At 38.5% G+C, this 22,595-nt stretch overlaps 1 protein-coding gene across 4 annotated transcripts in view; it reads right to left on the bottom strand.

Annotated features, from left to right (window-relative positions):
- Positions 1-2,286: 2,286 nt before the first annotated feature.
- ORC2 (origin recognition complex subunit 2) overlaps positions 2,287-22,595 on the bottom strand; it is a 43,258-nt gene continuing 22,949 nt past the window's right edge. For all 4 annotated transcript variants that reach the window (XM_032860103.1, XM_032860102.1, XM_032860105.1 and 1 more), the window contains exons 8-18: positions 22,064-22,124; positions 20,009-20,202; positions 18,308-18,406; positions 14,910-15,019; positions 12,671-12,803; positions 11,788-11,884; positions 9,232-9,378; positions 8,300-8,471; positions 6,052-6,113; positions 5,218-5,336; positions 2,287-3,193 (exon numbers count right to left, since the gene is read on the bottom strand). In XM_032860103.1, the coding sequence (XP_032715994.1) occupies positions 3,107-3,193; positions 5,218-5,336; positions 6,052-6,113; positions 8,300-8,471; positions 9,232-9,378; positions 11,788-11,884; positions 12,671-12,803; positions 14,910-15,019; positions 18,308-18,406; positions 20,009-20,202; positions 22,064-22,124 (1,281 nt within the window). In that variant the 3' untranslated portion in view covers positions 2,287-3,106. The remainder of the gene's footprint in view (positions 3,194-5,217; positions 5,337-6,051; positions 6,114-8,299; positions 8,472-9,231; positions 9,379-11,787; positions 11,885-12,670; positions 12,804-14,909; positions 15,020-18,307; positions 18,407-20,008; positions 20,203-22,063; positions 22,125-22,595) is intronic.

Genomic DNA, 22,595 nt, shown 5'->3' with positions numbered 1-22,595 from the left:
GACGCAGGACTCAATCCCAGGACTACTGAGATCATGACCTGAGCTGAAGGCAGATGCTTAACCGACTGAGCCACCCAGGCGCCCAGAGACGTGGTTTACAAAATGCAGACTGATTCAGAAGCTTGAGTGGGGCCCAAGCACTTCTGTGTTCCCAAGAGAATGCTGCTGCCATCAAGGACCACACGTTAGGTAGCAGAAGTAAAGATCGTGACCTAAACACGTGGGCAGGCTCAAGGCCAGAGAGTGCTGCTCTCTACCAAGATTGTTAGGAGTGTGATAATTAGCTTTCTATTTAAACTCATATTTAAAGTCACATTTTCCTTAGCATCGGTTATTTCAAACTTATTTCCAGCGTATTAAGACTACTGTAACTTTTTAATGCTATTAACAGCCCATATTTCTTCCTTCACATTCCTTACAACTCCTCTATCTGGCACAGAGCCTTCTACATAGGAAGGGTTCAACAAACATGAATGAGAATGTTTTAACAGCAATTTGAAATCTCAAAAGGTAGGACTCTCCTAAGGGGGTAGTCAGGTAATTACAGAAAGCCCAAGAACAAAGTCATTTGCATAATACTTCTTTTTATTCCTCAGTTTTAGGAGCCACACAGTCTGTGGTAAGACAGACCCTCCCGATTTGTCATCTCTGATGATTACTCGGTACTAAGCTGGAAGTCTTCTCACCATCCAGAATGTAGGAAAAAAAAACATTTTGAACAATACTACTGGCTCCACAATGAATTAAAGGGGAAAAATCTTCTAAAGTGGTTTTTTTTTTTTTAGATAAGCATTCTCTATTAACCATCCCCTAAACTCACCGATCTTTTATATGAATGAAATGTTCATGTATTAAACTGACGAACATGCTAGGAAAATCCATTTCTTAGAGTACCACAAGAGCTGATTTAGAACTCTCTGCATCAGGAATACAATGTTATGTCAACTTCGGTAGAGTGTAAGGATGCTTATTCTGCCTCTCCTGTGCCTTTTTTTGGGCCTGTTTATTTGGCCATTTTATTAAGAGCAGCCAGAAAAATCCTTCAGGATTTTCAGGTTTGTTCACTCTTGTCAGAAGCAAGGAATAGAAGTTGGGAGTCTTAGTAGTCAGGCTTTAACTGGTAAGAGTACGAGGAGCACGGATACTGAAACAAATGGAGAGTGTAGAATAATTCTGCTCAGATCTTCAGATCTGTAAGATGCACTTATAAAATTTTTGAAGGACTTAAAAATACTTTTAGTACGAGGTGCCTGGGTGCCTCAGTGGGTTAAAGCCTCTGCCTTCGGCTCAGGTCATGGTCCCAGGGTCCTGGGATTGAGCCCCACATCAGGCTCTCTGCTCAGCCGGGAGCCTGCTTCCTCCTCTCTCTCTTTCTGCCTCTCTGCCTACTTGTGATCTGTCAAATAAATAAAATCTTTAAAAATATATATTTGTAGTAAAAAACCAGTACTATGAAAAAATGATTCTATCCAAATTGGCTTTTTATTTATTGATAGATTGTTGATACATACTGTTTGCAGATAGTATGGACACAAAAATTATAAAAATAAACCAGTAGATATTTAAGGGCAAATGCAAAATTTGCATATTAGGTAAAGATTTTATATACTTTTTTATACTATAAGTTATAAACTAGATATATTAAGCAAAAAAAGCAAGGTGCAAACAAGCACATATCATATGCTACCATTTGTGTTTTTAAAAGGAGATACACATACCTTCCGTGTGCATAGAATACCTCTGCAGGAGGGAACTCCTATCGCCGGTTGCATAAGGGACTGGATCGGTGAAGGGGAAGGAAACTCACTTTTTAGTGAATATCCTTTGGTAACAATTTTTAGAATCAAATTCATGTACTAGTTTAAATATTTTGATTATATGTGACTGAACCCTCACACATGGATTTAAATCATATGCCACAAAGAGAAAGGACTTAAATTCTGAGCATTTTGGAAAGTTTCATGAAAGGGGTTTACAAGACAAAGTAGCTACTGCCTCAGCAGTTCTCACTTGTTCATGACAGTGGTATTTTAATGGAAGGATTTCACTTCCAAGTATGAAATGTTTTTAGACAGTATGTGAAGACTATAAGCTGACCAGTGGCCAAAGTTAGCCTTTTTCTCTTTCCTAATGAAAAAGGCTTGTGTAAATATTTAGAGGGCTTGAAATTGTTAAAGAAAAAAACAGAAATGTCTTACAGTGAGTTCTGGGTCTACTTGATAGAGAAATCAAGATTAAAATCTGCCATTAATATGCTACTCACTTGTAAGTTATTGAAGAAAAATGTCAATACAAGAATAATTGAATTTTTATTTTCTGTTGTCTTAAAAACAATGACTAAACTGTAGTTCAGGACTGTGTTTCTTCTCTAGCCTGGCTTCCTTCTTGTGTCAGGGTGATGACACAGATGTTGGCCATTCCAAGGATCATGATTGTTGTTCATGTGCTTTCTAAGGTGGGTATACGCCCTGTAGGCTCATTATGCTTTTCCCACTAACCCAGCTGAAGAGGGTCATGTCCTCCTGCTCCACCCCACCAGCATGGAGTCTAAATCCAAAAGAGAAAGCTAGATCACCCACTCTTCCCCAGTGTTACACACCTTTCGTTAGGCCTTTCGAGAAGAGTAAGCTGATCTGCCTTCTTTACACTCATCAGCTCTGACAGAGGAGCAAGTAGATTTATGTGATGTCAGTGTTTTTGTACCTCCATGCTCTGGAACAAACTCATCTGCAAACAGTCCGCTCTGGGAGCGTTTAAAAGGCCCTCAAAAAATTGGGAATAATATCATCTCTAGTATAAAAGAATCCGAAAACATCCAGCTCCAAATAGTCCCTGAGCACACAGTTCATTCCAGCACGAAGTCTCCAGAGAGGTAATGAATGAAAGGCACGTTTTCTCCGACTTGAGGACCGCTGCATAGTACGAGGTGGTGTACCAGCCAGGCTAAATCAAGGTTCTCAGTGACGACATTCCTCCCCTCCCAACTTGAAGTCTTGTACACTGGAAGGATCTAATGTTAGATGTAAACACAATACTTCAGACCAGAGGAGTGGCAGCTGGGGTACAACCCTTCCTTCCACAGAAGATTCAAGAGTAAAGGACAACTTCAAGACTCCTCTTCTTCCTTTTCCAGGAACTCACTCAGCGTTCCACTGTCCACAGGAATTAGTAGGTACTCTACCCCGTCGGTTCCCTGAAAGTGAGAAGACCCTGGATGTTAGTCATTTGTAAAGAGATAGAAGGTGAACCCTGTTGTAAGTTAAACAAAAAAGATGGATTTAATATCTTATATAAATACAGAAATGTAAAGATTAAGGCAAAAGGGTATATAGACTTATCTATCTAAATACACTGAGTTTATAGTTAAACCACTTCCCAGTGGAAAAGATTAGAGGGTCAGTAGATCTCTTTACACTCCTGCTCTGCTCTTGATTTCTCTGTCGTTTTATTCAGGTATCTCCACACCCCCCCCCCCTTTTAAAAAATCCCAGGGGCACGTGGGTGGCTTAGTCAGCTAAGCATCTGCCTTCTGCTCGGGTTATAATCCCAGGGTCCTGGACGCCCCACTCTGGGAAGTCTGCTTCCCTCTGCCTCTGTCCTTACCCTGCTCATACTCTCTCTCAACTAAAGTAATCTCCACACTGAATGTGGGCTGGAACTCATGACCCTGAGCTCAAGAGTCAAATGCTGTACGGACTGAGTCAGCCAGGTCCTGCCCTTCTTAAATAACCCTCGCTAGACTCTCATTTCTATCACCCAACCTCTGTACCTTTCCAGAAGAATTGTCAGTAATTGCTGGTCTCCATTTCTTCACCTTTCACCCAACCCAGTCCAACCTAGCTACTACCACCATTATCATGTCATTAGAAGAGCTTCTGTTTGGACCGCCAGAAATTCCTTACTCCTAAATCCAATACATATTTTCATCTTTTTGGCCTCTTAGCAGAACCTGTACTGCTGACTGTTCTTTCTTAAAACATGCTTCTCTTAGCTTCTATGACCTCATATTCTGGTTTTCTTCCTGGCTGTCTGGCTATTTCTCCTGCCTCTACACGTTTATCTTCTACTTGGCCATTACATGTCACACTTCTAGGCTTAGTTCCTGCCTTCAAATCTCACTGCCACCAATGCCTGCTTTTCATTATAACCTAAATACACAGGGACTGATCTATCTCTAGCCCAGATCTTTCCCCTGGTTTCTTGTCCTAGGAAAACCCAATTGCCTAGCTGACGTCTCCATTTGGAAGTCTCAAAGAGTTAAGTCCAAATATACTACAGTTAGGAACTCATGATCTGTCTCCCCCAAAATGTGTCTCACCTAATCTCACCAACTCTCTAGTTCTTCAAGCCAGACAGCAGAAATCATTCTTGACACTTTTCCTTCGTGCTCATATCCATCCATCAGTTCTTGTCAGTTCTGCCTCCCAGGTGTATCTGAACCCAACCACTTTTACTCTTCATCATCAGCTCTACCTACTAACACACCTTCCTAGCCGGTCTCTGTGCACTGACATTTAGCAATCCCTACCCCACTCTGCCCCATTCCATTCTCCATACCAGAGCCAGAACAATTTTTTTAAGGACTTCCCTTAATTTTCAAATGAAGATTAAAATCCTTTCCTTGGCCTAAAAGTAGTGCATGGGCTAGCCCTTACATCTCTTGTCTTTTCAGCCTTGTCTGGGGGACACTGGCCTTTATGGTTTTCTCTGACCAGTTATCTCCTAGTGTCTTTCTAGATCTCAGATCAGGGGTCTGATAACCAGAATTAACATAACATGTGAACCCGACTTCTTTCAGAACCAGGTTACTTTTCTGATCATAGGACACCACAGTTAAAGCTTTAGATGTGTGTGACTATTTGACAAATATCTGTCTCCTCCATTAGACTCTAAGCTCTATCAGAAAGGAGTCAGGTTTTTGCTTACTACTGTATGTTAATACTTAGTGCTCCATAAAGACCCAGTTAATGAATGTGGTAGAAGGAAGAGAGGGAAAAGGGAATAATTTCTAAGGGCCTATTACTCTGGACTAGAACCTTTTAAAAGGCTGAGTACTTTCAACTTTATCTCTTTCTGCAGAACTCAAATGGCACACTGCCTAAATGGATCCTTGTGACCCATCACGGAAGCTGCATTTTATTATCAAAGCTGAGTCAAAGGCATACTTGTCCTTAAGGTGTTCCTAACATATATAATGCTGTCATAGAAAACTCTCACCTTCTTTGTCCTTAAAAGCTTGTGGTCCCTAAATTCAGTTAACTGGGCCCGAAGTGTCAGATCACTATTGACCAAGAATGCCTCCCGACACTGTTGGTAAAAATCTTGAAAAGAAAATCCTAGAGAGTTCAAAAGGAGATGTGAACATAAGTCAGCACTGAAGACATGACCCCACATATCAAGGAACACAAAAAAAGTGCTGTTGCCATAATATGTCAAAGCGGTCTGTTAAGCATTGCTTTAAAAACAAAACAATAATAAAAAAACAAACTTCTGGAAGAAGCAAAACTAGAGAACACTTAAGTATTAAACATTGTGGCTTACATTTTAAAGAGAACTGATTGGCTGAAAATACTCATCTGTGACCAAGTAAAACATAAATCTTGTGGGAGCTTTAAACAGCATGAATAAAGTGGACTTTGAAAGACGGAACTACTAGTAAGTCAAGAGAGCTGTACGATTATTAAAATATTTGTCTAAATGAACACATAATTTTCATCTAAGGGGAAGAAAATCTGCTAAGATGCCCAGCATATGAAATATAAATAATTGGTAGACACATGTCCACAGTTACCATAGGAACTTGGGAAATTTTACACAGGAACAGTAAAAATGGGCCAGGCAGGTCTTTCAAAGTGCCCTGGCCAGCAGCCTACTCAGCAGTGTCTCTGTGGGGTTCTTGAAAGTGTGCCACGTGGCAGACAAACTGATCCCAGAGCAAACCATTAATTGGCTCCTGTGAAACACTGCAGTGCTATTATTAGATTCCAGAAAAAGGAATTTATGGGGTGAAACAAAAGTCACACACAATTTAATATCATAAATATTAGATACCAATGTAAGAAGGGTTATCCTGGTTATCCAGCTGATACTTTATCAGTAGCCTGAAAATCCCCCTAAGGGAAAAAAAAGCAAAAAACAAAAAACAATTCAAATCCAGAATGTTAACATCAAAAGAGAACAGTAAAACAGACAAAGATAATGTGAACTACTTGGTTTACTTTTTGTATTTTCTTCTGTTCCCTTCTCCAGGGAACATCCTTTCCTGGCCTACTTAAAAAGGAGAATCTTTTAAAAATTTCCTTTTAAGGAAAATCTCAGAATTTTTTTAAGGCTACAGGTTGTTCAAGTTAGAAAATGTGGAATATATAATAAAATGTACAGAGAAAAATACTAATGCCATAACCCTAAAATAACAGCCACTAACATTTGATGTAGAAATCATATTTGTGTGCTGTCTTTTCAAATCTTCATGGAATGAAGTAGGGTGGAAACACATTAATTCATGCATTTATGTATAGTATACACCATTTTATATCTCACCCTTCTACTTACTCATTTTTCCATCATTAAAAAGTCTTCCTAAATTTTTCATATCAATTTCTACGGAAGTGTACAAAGCGGAATTACAGGGCTGAAAGCATGCTACACTAAGATTTCCAGGAGTCCTTTGGTGTGGCAGAAACTTTAAACCTTTATATTTACATTTTTAAGATAATCTAGACAATAATTACTATCAGCATATTTGGATCATATGAATGGCCACATCATAACTAGATACTGCCAGTGACTCCACAGCTAAACATTGGTTAAAGTTTTTGATCACATTCATACCAAGGAAAGACTACATGATATTGGAGTTTGCATAATGAAACAAAATTTCATAGGTTAAAAAAAAAACAAGCAGTGGAGTCTAGTACGCAGACATTTAGGGTACGCCAAACTACAAACTACTCGCATTAGAGCAGTCCGAGTCATCTCTAATGTCGAGTACTCACGCTGCACGGATTCCCAACTTCCCAAATAGCAGCTTGCATAGTCCGTTAACAGTAAGCACAGTTAAGACTGAATGAGACTTTTTCTGTTGCAATTCCATAGAAATTTTGATTACTCATTTAATGCACATTTCAACATTAATGCAATGCTAATCTTCAGGTATACAAAGCAGCTTTATAGAGTAAAAAAACTGATCATTAAAGTGTGAAAAGGGGGCGCCTGGGTGGCTCAGTGGGTGAAAGCCTCTGCCTTCGGCCCAGGTCATGATTCCGGGGTCCTGGGATTGAGCCCCGCATCGGGCTCTCTGCTCAGCGGGGAACCTGCTTCCCCCTTTCTCTCTGCCTGCCTCTCTGCCTACTTGTGATCTCTGTCTGTCAAATAAATAAATAAAAATTGTTTTAAAAATGTGAAAAGTATTATACCATTTGACTAGAAGTGCCATTGCTCTTGGGAAAAAAGATTTCGCTAGTCTCACCTGCTTCTTTAAGAAACTTAAAACAATAAAAATCATCGCTGTTTGGATTAATTTATAGGTCTAATACATTCTAATTTGGGAGGAGTTAGTTATACTACCTTTATAATATTCAGTCCACTCATCCAAGAACACAGTATTTTTCTTCATCTTTTCAAATTTTAGTAATTCTCAACAAGGTTTGTTTTTAAACAATTCATCTTGTTAACTGTTCTAGAATTCTGTGCTGGGGGGGGAGAATCTACCCTCAAAGCCTTTTTCAACAGGTTAATTATCATGCCCTTTATGTTTTGCCAGTTTATGCTATATCCAGCTTTTCTTAGCTTTTATTAATTCAGATACTCCTCTAGGCGAGGCTGCTGAAAGGGCTTCACTGGAGACATTACAGAGATGTTTAAAACCAAGAGTCTGCAAGTCAGGTAGATTCGGATCAAAATCTCTGTGCCCTTTGCTATCTACCGTACAGTGGTGGTGAGGATCAAAGGAGTTATTTTATGTCAGTGGCCCTATGTCTGTATCACAGTGTTCAATATATAATTAAAAATAACCATCAGATTGAAGTAAAACCCATCAAAATTCTTTTTCCTCCACAATGACCATTATCTTGAGATGCTCTTATTTAGAAATATAAAAATTAAGAAAAAAAAATGTTGACATTACCGTTAAGGAGTCTGCCTATTGCATAACCCAGTACTGGCAACTCTATTTTTTACTCTCTTAATCCTGCAAACTAAGTAGAGACTTTAGAATTTTAGAATTGCCATTAAAACCTACTCATGAATATCATATAATGTACATTTTTTTAGAAAAAGACATTAGAGTTTTCATTCTTACCTTGCATTAGGGGTAAGGCTTCGTAAGACATGAATTAGGGAACTAAGTGGTAATGATCCAGATTGTTTAACCAGAAGCGAATTCTCATAGGAGGTTTCTTCAGTATAAGGACTATATGTAGTAGTTTCATACCAGAGCCAGTTATAAAGACTCTGCTTTGCATGATCCCACACTACAGCATGTGATTAAAGGAAACAGAAGTTACGAATTAGTGTTATCATGTTACTAGAGTCCACTCTAGGAAAGAAAGTATTAAATAAAAAATGAACCCTGGGGGCGCGGGCGCGGCTCAGTGGGTTAAGCCTCTGCCTTTGGCTCGGGTCAGGATCTCGTGGTCCCTCGATCGAGTCCTACATTGAGTCCCCTGCCAAGCAGAGAGCCTGCTTCCTCCTCTCTCTCTCTCTGCCTGCCTCTTTGCCTACTTGTGATCTCTGTCAAACAAAATCTTTAAAAAATAAAATCTTAAAAAAAAAAATCCCGAAAATTTTTCATTTTTGCCATTTCCCCATCCGTATCAGTACCTCACAACTTAATTTCATTGTCAACCAACATGTGGATTTTTATTTGTCTATTAACTACAATTTAAAATATATTAGTGTTACCAGGGCACAGGGATTTTCACAAAGTCTCAGAATTAAATGCATAAAATAAATGTTGCAATACCACAAAGAGTAGAAAGAGACCAAAATAATAGTTGGGCTGCTTCTCTTCGTGAAACTTCAGGTGTAAAACACCCCCTTTAGAATCTGAATTTTTTCCCCAAGAATTATGTTCTGAATCAGACTGAGAACACTTTTACTTTTAGCAATCTGTGACCTTATGTATGCAACAAAAGAAAAAGTGTACTGAAAAACAATAAAAATGTTATGATTTACAACATTAAGAAATTTCTTAAGACTGATATCCTGAGAAAGAAAAATGGTAATACTTACTGAGAGGGGCATTGAGGTGATCGATAGATGCTATAAGGTATATGTTACGTAAGGAGGACAACTGTCCAATAATTTGCTGGCTTTTGTCTCCTCTCAACATTTGGCTATCCAAATTGTGGATGAGAAGGAAGAGTTCCAAAGAAGAATCTAAAAGGAAAGACTATTCAATTATTATTTATAAGGAGTATTTGTAAAGTCCTTAACTACACACAATGCCTGTGTATTAAAAGATGTGTCACAGTAGTACGGGACAAAGTAACTATTGCATAGAGGTATGTACTTTATTTGAGAAGACAGTTTCTCAAAAGAGGCAACAGGTTACTGAAGTCTTAAGGAAATTCACTGAAAATCAGTCGGGAATGAACGTTAAGTGGAATGGTTAGCACCTGAATCAGGTCATCAGGCAGTTTCAGTAAGGCACAGGAAATAAGGCTCCATGCATTTTGGGTTGGAGGTAAATCTGTACACGTTGCATTGCAGGGCGGGAGGGGAGAGGGGACACGCACACACCAAAAGTTCTCTCTATGCATTAAGAGACAGAAAACCCTGATTATCACAAAAGCCAAAGAAGACAAAAAAGGGGGGGTGTGGAATTTAGGATATTGCTCAAGGCATCAGGAAAGTCAGAGAGGTAAAAAAAATGTCTTAAAGGTCAATGAAGGCAGCATTTGGAGGTACTTGCAGAGACCAAGATAGAAGAAGGATGAGCCAAGGCCACCTGTGTTTAGTAAGAAAATTACAGGTGATCTTCAAGCATATAGTTCAGGTAGCACAGAAGTAAGAAGTTAAGAAAAATGTAGAAGCGGGATATGTCTTCAAAAAATCTGAGATCATTGAACTAGGAAAAATCAAATAGTGTGGAAGGGCAGCAGAATCAGGTAAACCTTTTCTTATGCTGGAAGAAGCCCTATACGTGTTCAAAAGCCACTGACAAGTCTCTCCAAGGCTGTTAAGAAATAGGACATAATGGAGGATGAGCCTTTTCGAGAGAGTAAGTAAATTTTTCTCTCACTGTGGCTAGAGGGACAAGAGAGACAATATAGGAACAAAGACTCTGACAACATTTTGAAAGTCAAGATGCCACCATAATCAATAGTACCTAAGTTATATATAAACATATTTCTATTTTAGAATTGAATTATACTTAATGTTGATATATTTACATTTATATCATATGCATACTACATAATTCTGAATTATGTAATTATATATTCAAATTATATACCCATATGTAAAAACTTTTATATAACTTATATAATTACAATTTATATAATTACAAGTATGTTTTATAGAAACAATATATAAAATAGGCATTATATATGAATAGGCACCTATTTTCATGAACATATAAACAATATCAAAATTCTCTGTCAGATCAATTATTACTTTTTTTTTCCCTTTTTTAAGTAGATTCCATGCCCAGCATGAAGCCTAATGTAGGGCTTGAAATCATCACCCTGAGATTGAGACCTGAGCTGATACCAAGAGTAAGACACTTAACTGAGCCACCCAGGCACCCCACTCCTTTTAATTCATTAGTGGCTAAGTGGCAACTGTTGGACCCTAAATAATTTTATTTTTCATGTTCTGATATGCTCACATAGCCAAAACATTCACACCAAATGAAAAACAATAATGTTTCTTTCCATTCCACAGATTTTAGTGTATGAAACTGTTCAAATGCAATGATATTTACTCCAAATAAAGAGATAAAAATATTTCATAAAAATAGTAAACAATATAAAAATACCAAGGATGCATCTATCACCTGGGGGCATTTCACACGGACCAAGTAAAACCTGAGAACTATTCTGAAATAACAGGCTTTGGGTTATACAAATTCAGGGTAGTATGAGCAATTCTTTCCTGTTAGGTATTAGTGAAGTTCACAGAAAAACTTCACAGAAAGGACAAATTATTTCAGAGAAACCTAATCAGCATTGAGAGTAGTAGTATTATTGAAATAACCCACATTTTTGGATACAATAATACAGATATTCCTTGGTTTCAGATGGGGATATGTTCCAATAAACCCATCCTAACTTGAAAATATAAGTCAAAAATGCATTTAATACACTCAACCTACCAAACATCATAGCTTAGCCTGGCCCACCTTAACTGTACTCAGAACTCTTACATTGGCCTACAGCTGGGCAAAAACACAAAGCCTATTTTACAATAGTGTTGAAAGTCCCATGTCATTTATTGAATACTGTACTGAAATTAAAAAAGAGAATGGTTGTATGGGTACAGAATAGTTAAAAGTTTATTGGTTATTTACTTCCATGGTTGTGTGGCTGACTGGGAGCCTTGGCTCTCTGTCACTGCCTAGCATCACAAGAAGAGTATAGTACCACATATGGCTAGCCCAGGAAAAGATCAAAATTCAAAATTGGAAGTATGGTTTCTAGTGAATGTATATTGCTTTTCCACCATCACAAAGTCAAAAAATGGCACGTCAATCCATTTTAAGTTGGGGACCATCTATCTGTACATGAATAAGCAGACGTGTATGCTTAGCTTCACCCTAAAACTAGAGCATCTACTTCATGTTACCTTCTTTAAATCTGTTTACTATCCAGTCTAGCTGATCCAATGCACTGCGGAAAGTACCCATATGATCCAGGACTTCTTCTGTTACAGAATTCAGGATCTATGTCATAAAAGTGCAAGAGGTACATCAATTACTACTTATTCTGTCATATAGGATAAATACAACTAAGAAATCAATCCTTTTTTAGAAGTTAAAAATGCATTGAGATTTCCCATCAAGTCTGAAAAACCACTTAAAAATCCTACTGGTGCTTAAGGATATCGAATTCATTTTTTGGCCCAAGTTATAGTTAAAATGGAACATGGGAGAACAATAAAGATGTACAGGTAAGAGGGTAGCAAAAATATCACCCCCCACCAATATGGCAAACGCTAGAATACCACAGAGCTATCAAAGAAAACAGGATACAAATATTAAAGGCACTTTTTAAAAGGAATACTGTGCTGGTTAATAGCCAGCACCAAAAGGTTTAGTTTTCAAATGATGAAGAAACACAAATGATCTATAATAAATGCATTATAAAACTACAAACTATTATTTATATTATTACTTTCAGAGTAGCAAAGTGACACAAAAGCATAATAAAACTAATGTCTTCCATAATCCTGTCTTTCAGAGAAGCACAGTTGATATTTGGTATAGGAAACAACATAACATTCCTCTAAGACTTAATACATTTATCAGTTACAAAGTAGAAAATTCAGAGATGAGGATTCAAAGCTAGAACCCTGAGTCCAAACACATGATCTTAAGCACTATGCAATCCTACCTATTGTAAAGGCTAAAAAAATTTGAACATGCCGGAATGAGAAGCACCCTCATTCATGTGGGGGTACAGACAGGCAGGGATATAATGTTGCTCCTTTTAACATTTTTGAAACTTACTGATTTCACACTTATTCCAGGAAAGAAGCCATTGATGACAACATGAATGGAATCTTGCAGCACACTGGTTCGAAACCTTTCTAGTAAATCTCTCTTAGAACCCAAACCATAAAGCACAATGTTGAACCCCAGGCTGTTAGGAAAGATAGCATTCATGACATTAAAGTTCGGTACCTCTTAATTTTTTATAATCAACTAGTTTCTTTAAGTTGATGAAGAACACGGAAAGGACTAGGGTAACTGAGTAACTACACCAATTCCCAGTTTATACGCAGGAGAAGCACAGCTTTACTGTGTCCACGCCACACTTCAGTTCCAGCTTCGGGAGCTTTCTTTCCAGCTCTTTATTATCTCTCAAGTGATCACGGGCTGGAGGCAAGGGAAAACAGCAGGGACAAGGCACTAAGGGTTCCACAGGCTGAAGCAGAGTTTTAATTGATAGATTAAACAGGAAAGGTTTAGCAGAGGCCAGGCCACAAAGGTCTTGTTAAGTCAACTAATACATTAAGTAGACTTTATTTGAAGGACAATGACCATTTAAAAGCAACTACTCAGGTGTTAACGGAAATGTTCTAAGTAGGAAAGTAGCATGATATTTTTAGGAAGATAGTACTGGCTGAACGTGGGGAATGGACAGAAGGAGAGACCGACCGCCAAAGACTATGGACTTGAATTAGGTATTATGGAGAAAAATCACAGTTGTCAGGAGCTTTACATGTCCAGTCAACAGGATTTGGAGTGGTTAGATGTGGAAAGTGATGGAAAAGGAGTATTTCAAAATAACTTTTTTTTGGCATAGGCAACTCCATGAATGGGGAGACATTCATTGTGCCAGGTTCCTGGGGCAGGTGGGAATGATGGGTTTAAGAGGAATTAAATTTTATGTATACTGAATTATTTATAGGACATCCACTTGGAAACCTCCAACATACACTGAGATACCTTTATCTGTTGCTGAGGAGTGATACCTGGGCTGGGCCAGAGACACAACTATGGGAATTTTTCACTGCGAAAAGCAACCAAAGCCGAGAGAGTCAGAAGATCCAGAACACCAAGCACTATGGGTCAAGCTAAAGCTCGACTCCACGACCGTTCATAGAGGTCAGTCGGGAACAGTATTTACGTGGCACCCTGTAGCAACGCAGGGGAGCCTAGAAACAGAAGAAAAGCAATGACCCCCACGCATAGATCAGCAAGGTGGCAGCAGCGGAAAAAAGCGGAATTCAGAGAGTTGGCAATTCTGCTTAAGTAGCTGACTGAGGTCTAGGCTGGGAAGCAAAGCTGAACAAGTTATCAGAACTGACCTATTAGAAGGAGGAACTGGTCTGTAGGGGATGGGATCAGAGTGAAGAGCTACTTTACAAATTTATAACGAACAGATCTATAAACACTTACTGGGAAGAAACACTTACTGTAAGAAACACTTACAGGAAGACAAGCATGACCCTTTGATGTATTATTGGCAAAAGAAAACCAGGATCAATTGGGAAAATTGTGTCGATTTCTGTTTTTACTGCTTGGTGGACCTACCTTCTTACTTATTCCAGTGACCATGTAACCGTGAGTATACATTTACAATAGAACACTTTTTAAGCACTTCCTTATACTAAGATCCTTTTTAATAAAAGTAATTATAGCAAAAAAAAGTTTTAATAATTCTTCTGGTTATTTTAATGGGAATTTAAATTTTAACCTGAAGTATCTGAAAAATGGTAAAACTGAGAAACTATTCTAAGAAACAATTTTAAAATGGTAAAGTAATGTTTATAGGACAGATATCACAAAATTCTGAAGATCTATAGTACATGAAAATAGAATGAGATCAAAATAAATATTATATCCTCTTTAGGAACTTTGCTGTAGAAAACTGGACTTAAATGTAACTGATATCAATCTTGACAAAATAGATTTTCAAATACTTAGGTAAGTAGTAACAGAATTCCTTAGGAATTTCTTACCATTCCTTAGGAATTCCTTAGGAATATTTTACCATTGGCTTTCACATCTGATAAATTTAGACACATTTCTTGAAAACTAGAATTTGAGATGAGTCATACAACATGAAATTTCTACATATGAGTCATAAAATTAGGAAAATACCTATTTTTTTCAAATTTTTATATATAAAAAGTATATTGCAAAAAGTTGATTGCAAAAAGAAAATTCAATGTTAAACTGCTTTAACACAGACATATAAATATGTTATTTTACAAGGGTATGAAATGTTGATAGTACATACCGTAACTGCAACATCCATTTATGAAATAATTGTTCATATTGTTGATTTAGTTGTTTAAGTTCAGCAGAAAAGGAAGGAGAAACTTTGCCCAATAAGTTACGCAAAGTTTGCTTTAAAAAAAAAAAAAAGAAAAGAAAATCATTCTCAAACCATAAACATCAAAATCAGTCCAAACTAAAAATATTTCACTAGAGGTAGAGGTTGGAAGAAGCCAGTGGTAGAAATATTACTGTAATCAGGTTTCATAATGAGTGCATTAACAGAATACACATAATATTTCAAGTATGATTTAAGTGTTTTCTTTAAAAAAAATTTTTTTAGAGAGCATGAGTCTGAAAGCAAGGGAGAGAATGCACATGAGTGCAGGGGGAGAGGGAATAAGAGAATCCCAAGCAGGCCCCCCACCTAGTGCAGAGCACAGTCCAACATGGGGCTAGATCCCATGACCCCGAAATCATGACCGCAGGTAAAACCAAGAGCCAGACCCTCAAATGAGCTACGCCGGCACTCCTGTTTTCTTAAAAATTTTTAAGCATCGTTTTCAGGACAAATATATAACAGTAAAGAACTTCCCAAGTTTTGTTTAGAACCATTTCCATGATTATAAATTCCAAATATAAGGCTTTAATTTCTAAAAAGATCATTACCATAAGTAGATGATTAAGCCTGCCTCCCAGCTTTTACAACAAATCCAAACAGATTTTTAAAAAAAAATTTTTTTTAAAGATTTTATTCATTTATTTGACAGAGAGAGAGAGATCACAAGTAGACAGAGAGGCAGGCAGAGAGAGGGGGAAGAGCCCAATGTGGGCCTCAATCCCAGGACCCTGGGATCATGACCTGAGCTGAAGGCAGAGGTTTAACCCACTGAGCCACCCAGGCGCTCGTCCAAACAGATTTTTAAAAACCTACAAATTTGAAGAAATGTGAAAGCTTATAACAGTGAAATATGAATTCTCAGAAAACATTAAAGGTTCTTTATAATTTACCATTATCACTAGTAAAATAAACTTTTATCATTGTTTCTCTACCAAGAGCTGATGCTGCTTTTTTTAAAGTAGGCTCCACACCCAGAATGGGGCTTGAACTCTTGACCCTGAGATCAAGACCTGAGGTTGAGTCAGTAAATCCCGCTCTACTGACTGAGCCACCCAGATGCCTCATTAACATTTAATTTTTAAAAAATTTTTATTTATTAAATATCTCTACCCTCAACAATGATCCCAAGATCAAGAGTCACGGATGCCAGCCAGGTAAGCCCCAAAGCTTCTTCTAACAAATCCATCTTTGATAAGTACAGCAAAGTTTTGTGTTTTTCTTTCAGGTTTTTTTTTTTTTTTAAGATTTTATTTATTTACTTGACAGACACAGAGAGAGAGGGAACACAAGCAGGGCGAGTGGAAGAGGGAGAAGCAGGCTTCCTGCTGAGCAGGGAGGCCCATGTGGGGCTCGGTCCCAGGACCAGGGGACCATGACATGAGCCAAAGGCAGACGCTTAACGACGTAGGTGCCCCTAGATTTTAAGGAAGTGCCTGGGTGGCACAGTGAGATAAGCATCCAACTCTTGATCTCAGGTCGGTTCTTGATCTCAGGGTTGTGAGAGCATGGACAGGACTTAAAATAATAAATGAATGAATGAATAAGATTTTAAGTAATCTACACACCCAATGTGGGACTCAAACTCACAATTCCAAGATAAGAGTCATATGCTCTACTGACTGAGCCAGCCAGATGCCCCAGTATGGCAAAGTTTTTTAAACAATAACGTAAATAAACTATGGAACGTACATTGCCCTGTACCCAAAACTTAGAAATTCATGCTGGTGAATCAAATATAGCTCACTGTCTGAAAAGAAAACTCTAGCAAAAAGCTGTATATGCATTTTACCTTGGGGCTATCATTTTCCCATGATTCTATCCCTTAAGTAAAATATTTTTTTAATACTAAAGGGTAGAGTTGGTTAGCTATGTCTGCAGCCAGTGCAAGACCTTCCCTTCCCTCATTACTGGTAACAGGTGTTCCTTTCATTTTAGCTCTTTCGGCATCTCAGTCCTGTGAAACCTGCTTTTTTTTTTTTAAGATTTTATTTATTTATTTGACAGAGAGAGATCACAAGTAGACAGAGAGGCAGGCAGAGAGAGAGAGAGAGAGAGGGAAGCAGGCTCCCTGTCAAGCAGAGACACTGAGATCATGACCTGAGCTGAAGGCAGCGGGTCAACCCACTGAGTCACCCAGGCGCCCCGAAACCCTGCTTTGACTCTAGACTCATTCACCCTTCTCCCATGTTGCTTATATCGAAATAGATGCACTATGCAGATGTTAGTTCCATCTCCTCCCTGAAATAGTTTGGTTTCTTGACATGTTTTCAGTTAGTCTTTGATCTGAGTCGCAATACGAATAAGCCAGCTGACAAAAACAGAAACAATGACATCGCATCATGTCTTCTAGGTCACAGCAGCTTATCCTCTATATATCTCTTTTCTGTGTCTGTGAGAAACCCTGTATACCCTAGAAAACTGCAAAAATTCTAGTTTAAAAATAGTTAAGTCTCCATGCTCTTGGAGCCAGTAACAATCTCTTCTTGACCCAGATTATCCACCCCACTTTCTACTGAAAAATTTTCTCATTCAAATGGGTTCTCTCTTCTCTCTGGGAGGTGATCAATCAAAACCCTGAGTATAACTGGTATTTTTTATAAACTAAGATACCAGAATCATAGTATACGGTAACCTTGTTACCTTACGGTACTGAGCATGTTTGCCATAATTTCAAGAAGCAGATTCACTCTGCTCTTTGCAAGGTCTGTAACTAAGAGGCCGGTCACAGTCTACTTTATGACCAGTGTGCAGTTCAATGAATATGTGAGTTCAAGAATAACAGAGATTAATGCTGCATGGATATCCAAGAAACTATAGCCCTAATGATTATCATAAATCCTGAAGAAATAATAAAGTACTTAGAGAAAAAATTTTGATTATAGTACATCAAACAGATATCAAGTTAACCATTTACCATTTTATATAATGAAGTATCTATCAGGTCACTTTAATTTGTGTTTCATTTTATCAGGACAATAATTCAGTTTGTGTAAATTCACCCTTCAAATTTGTTGTTTATGTGGTGTACTTTTTATTTTTATTTATTTTTTAAAAAGATTTTATTTATTTATTTGATAGAGATCACAAGTAGGCAGAGGGGCAGGCACAGAGAGAGAGGAGGGGAAGCAGGCTCCCTGCTGAGCAGAGAGCCTGATGCAGGGCTCCATCCCAGGACCCTGAGACCATGACCTGAGCCGAAGGCAGAGGCTTAACCCACTGAGCCACCCAGGCGCCCCTGTAGTGTACTTTTTAGTTCACAATTTAAAAAAAATATAGAAGCAACATTCCTTACAACATACCTGATCCAGTTTGGCTCGCTTTAGTTTCTGCAGTGTTCTGTCAGAGGTCAAAACTTTTGAACTGCTATGAGCTTCAAAATATTCTTCTACCAAATCACTCTGAAAGCAGATACAGCAAAATCAATTCTTAGTTTCAGATATTTTTAAAATTCTGAAGAATTTTTAATTTTTTCAAAAGATTTTATTTATTGGGGTGGAGTGGGCGGGGAGAACAAGCAAGAGCCCAAGAGCCAGGGCAGAGAGAAGCAGACTCCCTGCTTGGTAGGGAGCCTGATGCGGGGCTCGATCCCAGGACCCTGGGATCATGACCTGAGCCTGGAGGCAGACGCTTAACCCACTGAGCCACCCAGGCATCCCTAGATACTTGATTTTGTTTTGTTTTGTCTTTAAAGATTTTATTTATTGATTTTACATAGAGACAGTGAGAGAGGGAACACAAGCAGGGGGAGTAGGAGAGGGAGAAGCAGGCTTCCCGCGGAGCAGGGAGCCCAACGTGGGGCCCAATCCCAGGACCCCAGGGTCATGACCTGAAGCAAAGACAAATGCTTAATGACTGAGCCACCTAGGTGCCCCTAGATATTTGTTTTTATCAAAACTAGACTGTAACATTAGGATAAAATAGGATACGTGGAATTCTTTATTTGGCACTATTTTCTTTCTGAAGCAACACCACAGATTAAGGACCAAGGACATTTAATTCTAGTAGTAAAACGGAGTAACTCTTAGGATCATAAAAGTTAAAGAAATGACTAGATGGAAGTAGTCTGTTCACAAAAACGATTCCTAAGTTCCAACATAAAATTTCCATTCAGACTCCTATCGGGACCTTCATTTTGCCTTGCACAGTTCTAACAAATCCTTTAACAGCTGAAGAACTGGAAATGAGGAAGATATCGACAATAAAGTAAAAGACCAGCTTACCGTTGCAGTGAAATGGCTTGCTACTTGTTCGGCAGACGTGGGGCAGGACTCACTGCCATGGGGGTGAGAAGGGATGGAAAACCTTCCAAGCAGTATAGGCTTCCTAGACTCCCCTGAATCTTTACACACAGCACCAGGTAATGAGCCTTTTCTCAGGCCACGGCACTTACAGTGATCTTCCCAACAACTCAACACGACCCACAGCCACTTTGCTTACCACTTGTATTGACTTGAATATATCAACAATGTTATAAAAACCAAACTATCTAAAAAGGTATTCACTGAGAAGTCTTGCTTCCAATTATCCAATTGAAATTTATTTAAAAGCTCATTTTTTTAAAAGATTTTATTTGTTTATTTGACAGACAGAGATCACAAGTAGGCAGAGAGGCAGGCAGAGAGAGAGGAAGGGAAGCAGGCTCCCTGCTGAGCAGAGAGCCCGATACGGGACTCGATCCCAGGACCCTGAGATCATGACCTGAGCTGAAGGCAGCGGCCCAACCCACTGAGCCACCCAGGCGCCCCTAAAAGCTCATTTTTATACAACTGAACTGAGATGTCACCTTTAGCATGTGGCACTGACACATGAGTATGAATGCAGACAGGCAAAACAGAAAGTTCGGAAACAGACACAAATACAGATGGGCATACTTACGGGAAAGACTGAAAATACAGAAGTAAAGAAAAAAAATTATGTTGATCCCCAAAGTGAATCTCTTTGGGGTAGCTTAGCTTTAAGAAAGTACACAATTTTTTTTTAAGGTTAAAGTCTCCACTTACTGTTTTATCTCTTTTCATTTTCTTAGAAGGTGTTTCTTTGCAAACAGGAGCTGACATAGCTCTATTCTGAGATGGACTCTTTTGGCTCAAGATGACTTCCTCAGTGTCCTCTTCATGTTCTTGGGCAACGCCATCATCATCTTCTGAGTTGGAAGCAGAATATTCACTTTCACTGTCAGAATGAGACCTTGGAACTGGTGGGGGGAAAGCAAGTGGGAAAATTTGAGAGTCTGACGAGAGGCACTGGAGGGTAATGGAAAGCGCGTGGACTTTGAAATAAGAGAATTTCACTCCTGGTTTTGTCATTACTTTCTGATTTTCCCAGAGCTAGTTATTATATAAAGTTTTCCGAGCACCAGTTTCCTCATTTCTCAAATGAAGCTCACAGTGCCTAATTTATAATGAACCGTTGTGAAGATCACAACGAAAGGTATGCAAAGCAACTAAGAATGCCTGACACCCAGGAACTGTCGATCGTACCTAGTATCGTTTTTTCTTCTTCCTTGCTAACGAACTCCCATTTTGTAAAATGTGGCAATGTGTCTCACCCTAAGGAATAAATCATCGTGGTAATTATCTTTTCTTCTGTCAGATACTTGTTTTCCCAGCCTCTTTTGCAACTAGGATTGGCTATGCAACACTCTGATCAATGAAACTTGAAGGAAAATTTGCTAGAAGCTTCTGGGAAATATTTCCCTCACTTATGGAGGGAAAGCCACTGATTTATACCAATAGCTTAAAGGTAAAAAAGCCATTTGCAATATGAAGCATCAAACTGAAAGAGGAAAAACGCTGGTGACAGAACAAAAAGATTGGAAGAACCTGGGTCCTTTATGACACTGGAGTTACCTCAACCATGGAATGGTCTATCCCTACACTTTTCATGATGTAAGATAAGTATATGTCTACGGCTTAAGCCATTATTGTAGAATTTTCTGTCGCTGCCTATACAAAAAATACCATCCTTAATTGACTCAATAAATGGTAGCTACTATTCTAAGTATTACTAAGAGACAGGCACATTCCATCCCAGAGCTGATACAAGCATTTTATTTTTAAACAAACCATAGCAACCTCCACTACTCCCCAGAAATAATAAAGCTAGTTTTACACTCATGAAGAATAAAACTATTTTACACTCAACAAAGTAAGTATAAAACTTTTATAAAAAGTTAACTTCCAAAATAAGAAAGTTCTTAAGCCAAATCAGTGTATCAATTTCAAACAACACATTTCAGAATATCTAGAGTCCGCATATAATAACACACAGGTCTAAAGGAAGAGAAAAAAGGATTTGATTTTGGGAGCACATATACCTTAGCAGAGTCATTTTTATACTGACTGCTGCCCACGGCACATGCGTGGGTTAGAAGTAGCAGGAGGAGCCAGAAAACGCTTCTACCTCATTGACATGTACACTTCTACATGTCTGGTGGGGACTGAGAAGGAAGAGGAAGTTTACCTTCTCTCTAAAAGGGATGATTCTTGATCTCAGGGTCGTGAGTTCAACCCCATGGTGGGCCTAGAGCTTACTTGGGGGAAAAAAAAAAAAAAAAAAAAAGGATGGGGCGCCTGGGTGGCTCAGTCAGTTGGGCATCTGACTCACTCTTGATTCTGCCTCAGGTAAGGGTCTCAGGGTGGTGAGATGAAGCCCCACATGGAGCTCTGGAGCTCCACACTCCGCAGAGAGTCTGTCTCCCCAACGCCCCAACATCCCCCCCACCGCCTGCTCATGCACTCTCTCAAATGAATACATCTTTAAAAAAATAAATTTAAAAGATAACAGCAACTAACACCGGTGAAACGCACCTCAAGGTCAAGCACTGTATTAAGCACTTTTGACATCTTTTATTTCCATTCCTCTCAGAACGACTCCGGGGCTGGTACAATTTTCACCCCTATTTTGTAAATGAAAAGCCTGAGCCATAGAGAGGTCTCTACAAGTGGCAGCCGAAGATAAAAAACAAGGAGCCTAAGACTAGAACCAACATAAACCAGGACTGCCCCTTGTTTAGGTGCTTTTTGTAAAAACTCAGTTTCAAAAGAAATACATACCTATTAATCTTTTCCTCAGACCACTAGGTGCTGTTGACAGATTTTCACTTTTATCGCTGTTCTGTTTAAAAATAAAGCAATACGGTTTCATTAATCAAATAATAATGATGACATGTAAATTAATGATGGATGCGTGAAAGAGGCTAGAAAAGAAAACGTTTTGTTTTTTTTAGACTACCTTTGAATTAGAAGACAATGACAATTGACTCGGTTAGGAAAAAATAGCAGAAAGCAACAAAAACAATGCAACAAATTCCAAAGGACTCCTACAATGATTCTAGAAGTTGTATTCCAGACATCTCTAAAGTATTTTCTATTACGTAAGAAAAAACAAAAGTATATGAATTAGCCTTTTGAACCACTTTCACCCATCAGATTAGCCGAATATTTCTTTTTAAAAAATTGATAATATCCAATGATAATGAGTAGGTGAGGAAATGGGCACTCGTATACATATGGCAGTAGGCCTTTAAATGTGTTTGAAATTTACTGGTGTTGAAGTATCACCTTCTGTGAGGAGGAGAGAAAGATC

Source organism: Lontra canadensis, unplaced genomic scaffold, assembly GCF_010015895.1.
Source record: "Lontra canadensis isolate GAN:19392208 unplaced genomic scaffold, GSC_riverotter_1.0 scaffold18, whole genome shotgun sequence".
NCBI lineage: Eukaryota > Metazoa > Chordata > Mammalia > Carnivora > Mustelidae > Lontra > Lontra canadensis.
The sequence above is the reverse complement of the archived record's forward strand: the minus strand, read 5'-3'. Positions and strand labels throughout refer to the sequence as shown.